The 12424-nt window shown below is 49.8% G+C and overlaps 2 protein-coding genes across 6 annotated transcripts in view; one reads left to right on the forward strand and one right to left on the reverse strand.

Annotated features, from left to right (window-relative positions):
* Positions 1–1441: 1441 nt before the first annotated feature.
* Positions 1442–8828, forward strand: LOC310701951 (vesicle-trafficking protein SEC22b-B-like). The gene is made up of 5 exons (XM_083493519.1): positions 1442–1656; positions 4353–4462; positions 5726–5886; positions 6988–7134; positions 7405–8828. Exons 1-5 carry the CDS (start codon positions 1582–1584, stop codon positions 7560–7562), a joined length of 651 nt encoding a protein of 216 aa, XP_083349645.1. The 5' UTR covers positions 1442–1581; the 3' UTR covers positions 7563–8828.
* Positions 8331–12424, reverse strand: part of NOTCH4 (notch receptor 4) — a 100742-nt gene continuing 96648 nt past the window's right edge. For all 5 annotated transcript variants that reach the window (XM_083491053.1, XM_083491054.1, XM_083491052.1 and 2 more), the window contains 3 exons: positions 11893–12040; positions 10598–10695; positions 8331–10377 (listed from right to left, as the gene is read on the reverse strand). In XM_083491053.1, the coding sequence (XP_083347179.1) occupies positions 10009–10377; positions 10598–10695; positions 11893–12040 (615 nt within the window). In that variant the 3' untranslated portion in view covers positions 8331–10008. The remainder of the gene's footprint in view (positions 10378–10597; positions 10696–11892; positions 12041–12424) is intronic.

The raw sequence follows: 12424 nt of genomic DNA on the forward strand, positions 1-12424 counted from the left end.
AAAAATATTTGCCACCCCCCCAACTTTTGTGTCCAGATTTTCACTTTTTGAAATATGGCAACCCTAGTTCCGGAGAGCTTTTTGCTTAACATGCGTGATTGAATAGGGACTTTTTAAAGGTATTAATGCAGAGGTCTTGCCCAAGACCCCTTTATCAGAATTTTGGCACGGCCAAATGTCAGCCTTGCGCAAGACCTCTGTCTTAAAAATGTAAAACAAGAACAAAAACGAGGGAGGCAAGGCCCAAAGCACATCAGTCTTGCTCACTCTCCAGAAAGTACAAGCATCCCTCTAGGCCATTGTGGAACATGAAAACTAGGAGCTTGTAATAACTGCAGTTTCACACTTCCTGTCCATTTTTTTTAATGGTGTGCAGGCACAGGGACAGAATTATCTGTGTGCATGGCCGCAAAAGGGCCAAGAAGACAGCACCAAAACAGATAGGTAGCCGTGTTGGTCTGCCATAGTCAAAATAAAAAAATTCCTTCCAGTAGCACCTTAAAGACCAACTAAGTTAGTTCTTGGTATGAGCTTTCGTGTGCATGCACACTTCTTCAGATACACACAAAACATTTCATGCAGGACACCGCACTCCTTGCTACTGGTATGGCCATCTGGCAGAGCTGTAGCTACAGGGGGGCTAGCTGGGGTTTTTTTTTTTGCCCCAGTGGAAGCTCCCAGCCTATGTGTGTGGGTACGCAAATGCACATGGGGGGTGTGTGAAATAAAGTCTACTTTAGCCCTAGGCCAGGAAACAATACAGAGTCTGTGAAGAACACATGCTTTCAAAAATGAGTGAGTGGTTGGCCAAGCACCAGTGATGCGCACGGAAAAACTGGATCAGAGTGAACCGTTTGTGAGATGTAGCCCTTGCCTGGAAGGGCCCACCTTCAACATCCACGACACAGCCTGTGTCAAGGGACACTCCACAGAAGGCAGGACAAGACAGTGGTGTCAGTCTCTGCAAGCACCAAGAGCTGTCACTCAGGGGTCAGAGCAGGGGTCAGCAAACTTTTTCAGCAGGGGGCCGGCCGGTCCACTGGCCCTCAGACCTTGTGGGGGGTCGGACTGTATTTTTTTTTGGGGGGGATGAATGAATTCCTATGCCCCACAAATAACCCAGAGACACATTTTAAATAAAAGCACACATTCTACTCAGGTAAAAACGCCAGGCAGGTCCTGCAAATAACCCAGAGATGGCCAAAGCAGCTCAGCCCATCAAGCTATACAATACTAATTGCAACTTTTTTTTCTTTTTTTGCAAAAACTCCCACAATAACTAAAATCAACAGGCCCTAAAGAGCCGCTGCTGCTAACGATATTACTAGAAGGGATATTACCTCCAAGGCGAAAGAGAGGAGGAGCCCTTCAGAGGCCGGACGGGGCGTGCGCGCCTCGCCTGGTGCCAAACTAACTTCTTGGCGGCGTCGCTCCGCCCCGCTTCGCCCGCGATTTGCATCCCTCCCGTCGGCCACGTCAGCCGGGAGTCCGGGTCCTGCTAAAGCCTCCGGAGGGGAGGGGGAGAGGGATACCCCCCTTAAAAAAACACCCCAGGACCCCCTCCCCCCCCCCGCAGCCAGGATGGTCTTGCTTACCATGATTAGCCGGGTCCAAGACGGGCTTCTCCTGGCAGCTTCTATGCAAGAAACGGAGCAGGTAAGAGGAAGGAGGAACCCAGGAGTCCGAGGCTTCCAGGGCATCTCCGCCCCCCACCCCCTCAGCCGACCCTCTCCAGCTCTAACCACTAGGAAATCCTTTCCTCTCAAGGGTCATGTTTCAGATTTCTAGGACCCTTTCCCCTACTTCTTACTTGCACCTGGTTCTGTTCTAAGTGGGAAACTTAGCCAGATGGGCTGGGTATAAATAATATATTATTATTATTATTGGTGGTGGTGGTGGGGAGTGAACTTTCAAACCCGGTTTCAGAGATGATTTAGGTAGGGGTTATGACATTGGCACACGTGGAGTGGGGGTATCAAACAAATAAATTAATAGCACCAAACGTCACGGGGCGTCTGTTTGAAGGCTGCAATCCTGTACACACATCTGCAAGGAAACTCAGTTGAAAAACAATGAGACACCTTTCTGAGTAGAAATAATAATAATAATAATAATAATAATAATAATAATAATAATAATAATAATATGTATAGCAGGGGTGGATAAATACCAGTTTGGGGGACCTGATCTGGACCCACTCCTCCTCTTGGTAATTTTTCTGATCCCATGAGTTTTGAAGGCAGTGCAAAATAAATAAATTAATTAAAAAGTAAGATGGTGCCCCGATTTGGAATGCTCAGTGGTGGAGCATCTACTTTGCTTGCAGAAATTCCCAGGTTCAATCCGGACATTTCCAGGTACAGTTCGGGGAGACCTCACTCTGGAACCCCGGAGTGCTGCTTCCGGCCAGTGTTGACAGTACTGAGCTAGGTGGGCCAGTGGTCTGACTTCCCGCGTTACAAAATCTACCCTTCCCGCCATTGGAAAAAGGAAGAATGAATCCCTCTCCTGCCTCCCAGTTGATATGTGGGGCAGGTGAGTGTGCCCACTTTTGGCCCTGCCCTCTGCAGGCATGTGGCCCCCAAAGGTTTGGCTGAGGGTGAACGCGGCCCTTGATGCAAAAAGGGCTGCTCCAGCGTATAGGAGACCGCTTCAAGTGTACTTTGTATTGTAAGCTAATTTTGTATTTTCCTAGCACTACACACACTCATAGACAGAACCAGCTTTAGGCAGGTGAACCATAACTGCTAAAGAGAGCTTCCTGGCTCAGAGGCAGTTTATCTTTGAATAGCAGAACTTGGGAGCAGATCACAAGGGTCCTTCAGAAGCTAACAAAAATGGGCAGCTAACTAGGGACGCGGATGGCGCTGTGGGTTAAACCACAGAGCCTAGGGCTTGCTGATCAGAAGGTCGGTGGTTCGAATCTCCACAACGGGCTGAGCTCCTGTTGCTTGGTTCCTGCTCCTGCCAACCTAGCAGTTCAAAAGCACGTCAAAGTGCAAGTAGATAAATAGGCACCGCTCTGGTAGGAAGTTAAATGGCGTTTTCGTGCGCTGCTCTGGTTCGCCAGAAGCAGCTTAGTCATGCTGGCCACATGACCCAGAAGTTGTACGCCCGCTCCCTCGGCCAATAAAGCGAGATGAGTGCCGCAACCCCAGAGTCGGCCACAACTGGACCTAATGGTCAGGGGTCCCTTTACCTTTAACTGGCAAGTGATGAAAACAAGTTGCTGGACTAGATTATCCAGCAAGACTGTTATTCTTTTCACTTTTCACTCTCCACCCCCATCGTTCTACCCGGACACTGAGGTCCAGCTCTGAGGGCCTTCTGGAGGTTCCCTCATTGCGAGAAGCCAAGTTACAGGGAACCAGACAGAGGGCCTTCTCGGTAGTGGCACCCTCCCTGTGGAACGCCCTCCCACCAGATGTCAAACAACTGCCAGACTTTTAGAAGACATCTGAAGGCAGCCCTGTTTAGGGAAGCTTTTAATGTTTGATGTATTACAGTATTTTAATATTTTTTGGGAAGCCGCCCAGAGTGGCTGGGGAAGCTCAACCAGATGGGCGGGGTATAAATAATAAATTATTATTATTATTATTATTATTATTATTATTATTATTACTACTACTACTACTACTAAACGGACTTAGGCAATCCAATGTGTGCCTTCATGCTCCCATCTTTAGTATTCAGGCAATAATGCCAGCCTGCCATGCAAAGCTGTTGTAGGATTATGTGTGCTGTAACAATCCTCTAACGATGCCCAATAATGTAATTGCCTTCCTCTCTTCCTGAGGGAGCCCAGAAGTCTTGGAATCATAGAGATTATTCCCACCCCACAACCAGCTGTAACCAGTCCCCTTCCCAGAATTTTTATTTAAGCTCCTTGGCTGGTGTGAGAGATTTTGCCGCCGCAGGTGAATTATTATTGCGGTGTTATAAGTATAATCATTTGATTTGTTTCCAACCCTTCACCCTAACGCCCCAAGGGCACATCACAACAGTTTCAAACGCAACATTTAAAACCGTTTAAAACAAATTGCAGCCGCAGGAACAGGGTGGGCCGTAAAAATATATTTCTTGAGTATCCAAGACCAGGGTAAAAAGAAGATTAGCTGAATCGGGCCAGCGGCCTACCCTGGTCTAGCATCCTGTTCACAGAGTGTTCACAGATGCCTTTTTTCTGGGAAGCTCAACAACAGGACCGTCAGAGAGCGACACCACCAGTCTTCCTACCTGTAGCTCCCAGAAACTGATATTCAGAGGAATATTCAGCCCCCGACAGTGGAGGGAAAACGTAGTCTCCGATAGCCTTATCCCCTTGGTGTTAGTCCCAATTATTTCCTCTGCAGTCAAACCGGAACTTCCAAGAATATCACAGCCAAGCGAAGCAACTTTTCCGGAAGCTCGGGGAGCATTCGCCGAACCGCTGTTCCTTGCAGGCTGGGGCGATGACTTTCCAGTAAGTGTTTCTCAGAAATAAGGAGGGAGCTTGGTATTAAAAGGGCATCTCTTTTGAGAACCTGCGAACTGTTAAAAGATGCTATAACAGCGCTGGGGTTGACAGGGCAGTAGGCTGATGGTGTGGGGGGGTCTGTATCCTTCCGGATGTTGTTCATAGAAGTATCTTAGAATTAGGGACACGGGTGGCGCTGTGGGTTAAACCACAGAGCCTAGGACTTGCCGATCAGAAGGTCGGTGGTTTGAATCCCCGCGACGGGGTGAGCTCCCGTTGCTCAGTCCCTGCTCCTGCCAACCTAGCAGTTCGAAAGCACGTCAAAAGTGCAAGTAGATAAATAGGTACCGCTCCGGCGGGAAGTGCACTGCTCTGGTTCACCAGAAGCGGCTTAGTCATGCTGGCCCCATGACCCGGAAGCTGTACGCCGGCTCCCTCGGCCAATAAAGCGAGATGAGCGCCACACCCCAGAGTCGGTCACAACTGGACCTAATGGTCAGGGGTCCCTTTACCTTTATATCTTAGAATTATAGAGTTGGAAGGGGACCCTGAGGGTCATCTAGTCCAACCCCTGCAATGCAGGAATCTTTTGCCCAAGGTAGCTCCCATCATCCCTGGCCGTCGGCCATCCTGGCTGGGGCTGATGTCTGCTGGAGTCCCAGAACAGCTTGCGGGTCGCAGGTTTCCCCATTCCTGCTGCGGATGCGTGTTTCTTGCTTAGAGTGCTGGGGGCCCTGTGTTCGAATCCTGAGTGTGAAACCTGCCTGGACTGGGGGAGGCTTCAATTGAGAGAAGTTGGAGGGCCCCCAATTTAGAGATAGAGCATGTACTTTGCATGCAGAAGGTCCAGTCCCTTTGCTTGTCTAGATTAAAAAAACATTCTTGGGCAGCAGGGCTGGAAAATGCCTCTTTCTTCGATGGGGAAGAGCTGCTGCCAATCATATTTCACAACACTGAACTAGATGGACCAATGGTAAGACTCGGTATAAGGCAGCTCCACATGACACCCAGCTGCTGCTTCTAAACCACCTTCACCAAAATAACAACTTGCATGGTCGCCTATGTTCCCAATTGGGAGGCGATGGTTCCTTTATTCATGCAAGCTATCCCAACGTTGTCGATTATTTGCATTATTTTACTAGTGCGGTTGCGCTGCTACAAATTCCTAGGGTCTAGAAACTTGCTTGTGAGACTGTTTGTGCTCGCTTGAAGGAGCCGGATCACGATTTCCCTTCCTCCTCGCTTCTGTGCCCTCTTCCTTCTCTACAGCTACCTGATCAGCCAGGGCATTTGCTACCTGACGCTGTGCGAAGCCGCTTACTCCAAAAAGCTGGCCTTTGCCTTCCTGGAGGAGCTGCAAGCCGAATTCTGGGAGCTGTATGGGAAGAAGGTGTCCTCCGTGTCACGGCCGTACGCCTTCATCGAGTTTGGTGCGTACTAACTGGGGGAGCCTCCCCAGCCCTGCCCCACCAGCCTCCTAGTCCTCATTGTCTAAACTGTGTTAGGCAACACAAAACTCTTATCTGCCTTGCAAGCAGAAGACCTTAGGTTCAGTCCTGGTGGCTATTGGATCTGGAGTGTACTTTTATTTATTTGTCTAGAAGAGAAGTGGACCACCTCCAGGTTTCTTTTTTTGGGTGGGTGGGAGGCGAGAGCTAATTTGCCTGCTCCCTTGAGCCAATTTTTCTGACCCCCTTCAAAACTTGGAATAAAAAGAAAAGCAGACCCAGATTCACTTTGGGCCACATGTACACACCACAGCAGCATTTTTCGCACCATAGGACGCACCGGACAATAGGACGCACTTTGTTTTAGAGGGGGGAGAACAAGAAAAAAAATTCTCCCCCTCTCTGCCCAGCGCCCCTTCAGCGAAGTGGCAGGAGGCGCTGTGCAGAGAGGGGGAGAACTTTCCCCCTCTTGTTTTCCCGCTCTAAAACAAGGTGCCGTTTAAGGTGCGTTCAGGCACCGACCCCTCTCGCTCTCCAGGCTTCAGGTTCCTTTCGACCTGCTCTTTGGGGCTGACAGGGGAAGCCCACCACCAGCCCCAAAGAGCAGGTCAGGGAGCAGCAGAAAGAGGCAGCGGAGAGGCTCCTGCCATAGCCGCGCGTCACCTCTCCAGCCGGGAGAGGGTCGCGGGGCTATGGCGTCTTCGCTCCATAGGACGCACACACATTTTCCCTTCATTTTTGAAGGGGAAAAAGTGCGTCCTTTGGAGCGAAAAATACGGTAGTGGCCAGAATGCTGGCCTAGGACCTGGGAGAGCAGGGTTCAAATCCCCATTTAGTCATGAAGACCACTGAGTAAGCTTGGACCAGTGTTGTTACACAGATAAAATGGATAGGGGGGGAGGACTGTAGGCACTACCTTGAAGTCCTTAGAGAAAAATCAGGATACCAGTGCAAAAAAACCCCCAAACCACTGGGCGAGTGGCCTCAGCCCCACCCACCCCCAAAAGGCGAGTCCCTGTGGCCTAGTAGTAGTTCATCTCAGATGTTGCCAATCCACGAAACCCTCCTATATTTTTTTTAAAGACCTCTATATCCAGAAGCTGAAGAAATCCTACCTGGACACCTGGTCCAAGCGCCACCTGAGCAGCATCAACATGGAGCTACAGGATGTTCAGAAGATTATGGTGACCAACATTGAAGAGGTGCTCCAACGTGGAGAGGCCTTATCAGGTATGGGGAAAGGGGGTTTGGGATCAGTGCTGCGTGTCGTATGGGAAGTCACAGAGCAAAATCTCACTTCTGTCTAATTTGGGGACTGGGGTGGATGCGAGGATATCACATCCCCTGGTTTGGGAGGAAATCTGGGCCTGGACGTAATCGCCTATGATGGGTTAGCCGCTCGCTGTGGCGAGCGGGATGGAGAAAAAACAGCGAAGATGTGGTTTTAAAAGGTCCGTTAGCCAGCCCTGTCTTCCTTTTTTTCCTCTATTTGCCCTCCAGCTCTGGATTCCAAGGCCAGCAACCTGTCAACTCTCTCCAAGAAATACCGCCATGACGCCAAACTCCTCAACAGCCGTTCCGCCTACGCCAAAGCTGCCGCTACCAGTCTTGTCTTTGTGATACTTATGATCTACATACACTTCTGGTGGCTGGTGTGACCCTGCGCTGCCTGCCTTCCTTCTGCCCTCCTTCTTTGGTCCTGCCTCTACGGGGATTCGTGAAAAGAGCAGGGGGTGTTTCTGCGCCCCCCCGCTCCGCCCTCCCCCAAGAGGCCGCTGTAGCACCTCTGGGAGAAATGAGAACTTGTGGAACTTGTTACTATTTTCAAGTATGGCACCGTTTGCCACCCTGCGGCTAAAACTGGAATGACAACCGGGAAAGAGTCGTTCAGCACGGGGACTGTTTACAATTGCGATGAGTGTGGTTGCTTTTTTTGCTTTTAATGTGCAAAGAGTTCTGCAGCTTCCTTTGTCTTTTCAATGGACAGGGAGAAGAGAGGGGGCACCTGTTTTGGCAGATCACAAGAACAGCCTACACACAGAGAGAGTCCCATGGCATCTTCAAAACTACCTAGGTGGGGAACTTGTTCCTCTACAGATGTTGACGGGCTCCCATCTGCTTCAGCCACTATGTCCCATTGGTCAGAGATGCTGGGAGTTATAGTTCAGGAACAACTAGGTGGCCACAGGTGTTCCCTTCCTTGCTGCAGAAGCTCTGAATACTACCAAGTTAGATAGGTTAGTGCAGCTGTTGCAGACAGAGAAACCTTGCTTGAAATAAGATGGAGGGTACTGAGGAATCATTCCAAGGGAGGCTGGTGTTTTTTTAGTTAAGATCATGGTGCTTTTTCAATAAATGTTATTTTCCATGAAATTGGGACTTGACGGTGGGTGGGGGAAGGGAAAAAAACTGCTGATAAAAAATACTCCAAAGCTAGTACATTTATTTTAGCAGTACATTTTCAGATATTCAGCCTCAGTTCCAGCAAAAGCCAGTCCAGAACCTAATTTTCAATCCAAGGATATGTGACTTGATGACACAAGGGGAGAGTGTCTTTGAGCATGTGCAGAGTGTAGGCAAGGGTTACCTTTTTGTACTGGCCTTTAATGGCAGCTTGCCACGCACGAAATTAGCAGGGGGCCAGTGCTCTGAATGAATCAGTTTGGTTTAGCAAGGCGGACTGAATTCATTCAAAAATCTCTGAACCACGCCCAAAAGTCATTCTAATGATTTCTGGGTGAACTGAATGCGAAATAAGTTTGGGTTTTTTTTGGGGGGGGGCGTGTTTGTAGAACTTTCAACGGTTTCTAGCTCATTTTCAGGTTCATTGCCTTACGTATTTTGTTTTGTTTTTATTCTTTAAACTCTTTGGGCTTTTAAGCTTAAAGATCATAATGGCTGGGGAAAATATATCTTAAAAACTGCTTTGTGTGTGGATGTTGATATTTGCTTAGCCTTCCTAAGTATATTTTATACTTCAGCACAGCTGCTTGCAACATTCTGAATGCTGAATGTGTGTGTATTTGCTAAGGATAATTTGGATAAATCTAAACCAAGCATGAACCAAACTAGTTTATATCGCACAGGTACTAGAAGTAGTTTTCCTTTTTGGACACCCTGAACTAGCTCTTTTAAAAACGAACTTTTCAAGCACGGCAGCCAATCCTTTCCCCCAGGACGCTGCCAGGAGATTTTTGACTTGCTTCAATTGTTTTTGGGTTGTTAGCCACAATATCTATGCTCAACCTCCACTGCCACAGGCAGCAAACCTCCGAATATCAGTTATTGGGAAATGCAGGTGGGGAGAGTTCTCTTGCGCTCAGTCTTCCTACAGGCATTCGGTTGGTCCTTGTGAAAGCAGGACGATGGACTAGACGGGCATTTGGACTGATCCGGCAGGCTCTTCTTATGCCCCCCTCCCAATTTTTCTAAGGGTTGGGGGACAGAGCTCCTCCCTTCTCCCTGATAATTTTTGTTTAGGTGCTGGGAGGAGGAGCAGGGAAGATTAGCCGCAAGACAGCAGATCCCTGGTTCTGATTTCTTAGGAGCCCTCAAGTTTCTAAGCAGGCAGAGCTGAGCTATGCTACGTGGCAGGGATGGTGTGTAATCATTGCAAGGCCTGGTCTTCATAAACCCCCATCTATCTGATTCTGCACCAATGGAAAAGCAAAGCCAACTATGACAGCGTGTATATTGGGGAATTGCAGCTTGGAGAAGTGGGGCGAAAGACCACTCTGACCCCAGTAGCCTGAGATCGTCCACCATTATCCAACAGCAAGTTATGATCAAGGATTTCTCTGTACGCTCCAAGCTGTGTGACATATCATTGCCACGGACCCGTGCAACAACACCTTGCATGACCTCAGATGTGTCCTCAGACAGTTCTCCGGTTTTACACAAGATCCTCCTCGTTCCTCCATGCAGGACGTCTAAATCTGCCCTCGGGCACCGCTCGGCTCTGAATTGCCTCCCTTCGTGGTGCGGTCCTGTGACATCATCCCAGCCCCGCATGACCTCATCAGGAAGCGCCACGCCATGGCTCAGTCCGCTGTCGCTGACTCGCAGCTGTGGCCTCTGGCCAACCCAGACCCAAAGGGTGCAGAGTCACTCGTCGGGTGGCCCCACAGCGTTTTCTGATTGGCCAATCGGCAGCGTAGGAGCGGGGAGGTCCTTAAAAGGGCCCTTGGTCTCTAGGACCGGAGTTAGCCGCTGGTTGCCAGGTTGCCACTTTAACCTGCGTGGGCTACCGGCAGACCGGTGAGGCTGGGGGCGTGGCCTGTGTGGAGAGAGCTGCTGGGAGGGGCGGGGGCAGTCCAAGAGGGCCAGGATGTCGTGGTGGAGGCGTTCAAGGGCCACGTCCTTCGGGAGGCGGCCCACATGGTCCCGGATGCTCTGCTTGGCTCCGTTTTGGAGAAGAAGGCAGGCCACTTTGTAGCTCCCCTCTTGGGCAGCCACAAACAACGGGGTCTGCGCCTGGTGGGAGGGAGCAAAATAGAGAAAAGTCACATCTGCACAAATCTCTTTAAAGCACGCTTATAAAAGAGCCACGGCTTCCCTCAAGGAATGCTGGGAAATGCAGTTTGTTAAAGGTGATGAGGCTTGTTAGCAGACCCCACGCAGACCCCTACAGTTTCCCCTCCACCTCTGACGTGTCTGTTTTCAGACGGCGTGAGCAGAAAAAGACATTACCTACCCGATTATCCTGGCTGTCGTTATCAGCTCCATTTCTGAGCAGGACAAGGGTGGCACGGACGTTATTGACCGCCGCAGCCCAGTGGAGGGCCGTTTTTCCTGTGGGACAGAGAATACAGGGATTGACTGGCCAAGTCGCCATCAATCAGCCAAACCAAACCTCCTTGGAGGAGCTCCCTGGTGTAGAGGGTTACGTAGGGTTGCCATACATCCAGAATTTCCTGGGCATAGCCGGAACACGGCAGTCAGAAACAGTGCCCAGACGGAAACTGTTGAAATGTCTGGGAAAATCCAGACGCGTGGCAACCCATGTCAGAAGTGTATTTCCTTAAAAATAGCTCAAAAGCCTCCATTTTTTGTTTCGAGATTTAGCAAGAAAAAGCTCAACAAGTCTGGGCAGAACGAAAAACTTCCATGTCCGGATTTTCACTTTTTGAAATATGGCAACCCTAAGTTACAGCAAATCAGCCTGCCAGATCTCCCAGATGCGGGATGGATGCCGCAGCAAGGAGATGGCTTGTCCGCACCCAAGCAAACAGTTTTGCATCCTTTATGTACAAAGCAAAATCCATATAGTTTAAGCTATGGTTTTCCCAGTAGTGATGTATGGAAGTGAGAGCTGGACCATAAAGAAGGCTGATCGCCAAAGAATGGATGCTTTTGAATTATGGTGCTAGAGGAGAGTCTTCAGAGTCCCATGGACTGCAAGAAGATCAAACCTATCCATTCTGAAGGAAATCAGCCCTGAGTGCTCCCTGGAAGGACAGATCCTGAAGCTGAGGCTCCAATACTTTGGCCACCTCATGAGAAGAGAAGACTCCCTGGAAAAGACCCTGATGTTGGGAAAGATGGAGGGCACAAAAAGAAGGGGACGACAGAGGACGAGATGGTTGGACAGTGTTCTCGAAGCTACCAGCATGAGTTTGACCAAACTGCGGGAGGCAGTGGAAGACAGGAGTGCCTGGCGTGCTCTGGTCCATGGGGTCACGAAGAGTCGGACACGACTAAATGATTAAACAACAACAACAAAAGCGTATATCTGTTTACCTAGAACTTCCCATTGCACCCGGCTGGTGAGGCCATAGGTGTCAACTGCCCAAAGTCTCTCCACAGACAAGCACAGCATCAATGTGACCCAATTAGCATACATCAAAGCGAGTGAATGCACACACATATATAAGCTCAGTCCTACAACAACTATTAGTTTTGGTGTTATCTTGACTACCAAGATGGCATTTGCAGGCCTTTTGGGACATGCCACTTTGGGTTCAGCACACAGACAAGCAATGCCCTCACCTCTCTTATCCACAGCCCTGATGTCGGCGTGATTGGCGACCAGCTCCTCCACCATGTTTTCAACCCCAAGCCGTGTGGCAAGCATGAGAGGGGTGGTGCCGTCGTGCGCTGATGCGTCCAAGTCCGTATGCCGGTGCCGCAGAAGGATCTGCGGAGAAAATGTTCCCTTTTAAAAAATTTGCTGCTGGGTCACTTCTGCCAGTGGGCCACTGGCCTCATCCAGCAGAGCTCTCCTTATGCTCTTGCCACAGACACTCCTCTCCAGGGTTTCCCCCAAGCAATCAGAGACTGCGCCTGCATGCATCCAACCTCTCCTCTGCTCTTTTCATTCCTCTCTTGGTCCTGGGAGACCAGAGGGAAGGGAAGCTTGTTGCAACAGGATGGAGGAGACAACCTATGACACTTCACCAGCCTGACTCGTCTCTGCCTCTTGATCTCCCTCTTCTCCTGCTTCCGATTCTGGACTTCTCTCTGCTACAGTCTCCCTGCTCACCAAGCCCTGTTACCTCCTCAGCTTCCTACACCTCCTCCT

This window comes from Podarcis liolepis (assembly GCF_965112155.1).
Source record: "Podarcis liolepis genome assembly, chromosome: 2".
Lineage (NCBI taxonomy): Eukaryota > Metazoa > Chordata > Lepidosauria > Squamata > Lacertidae > Podarcis > Podarcis liolepis.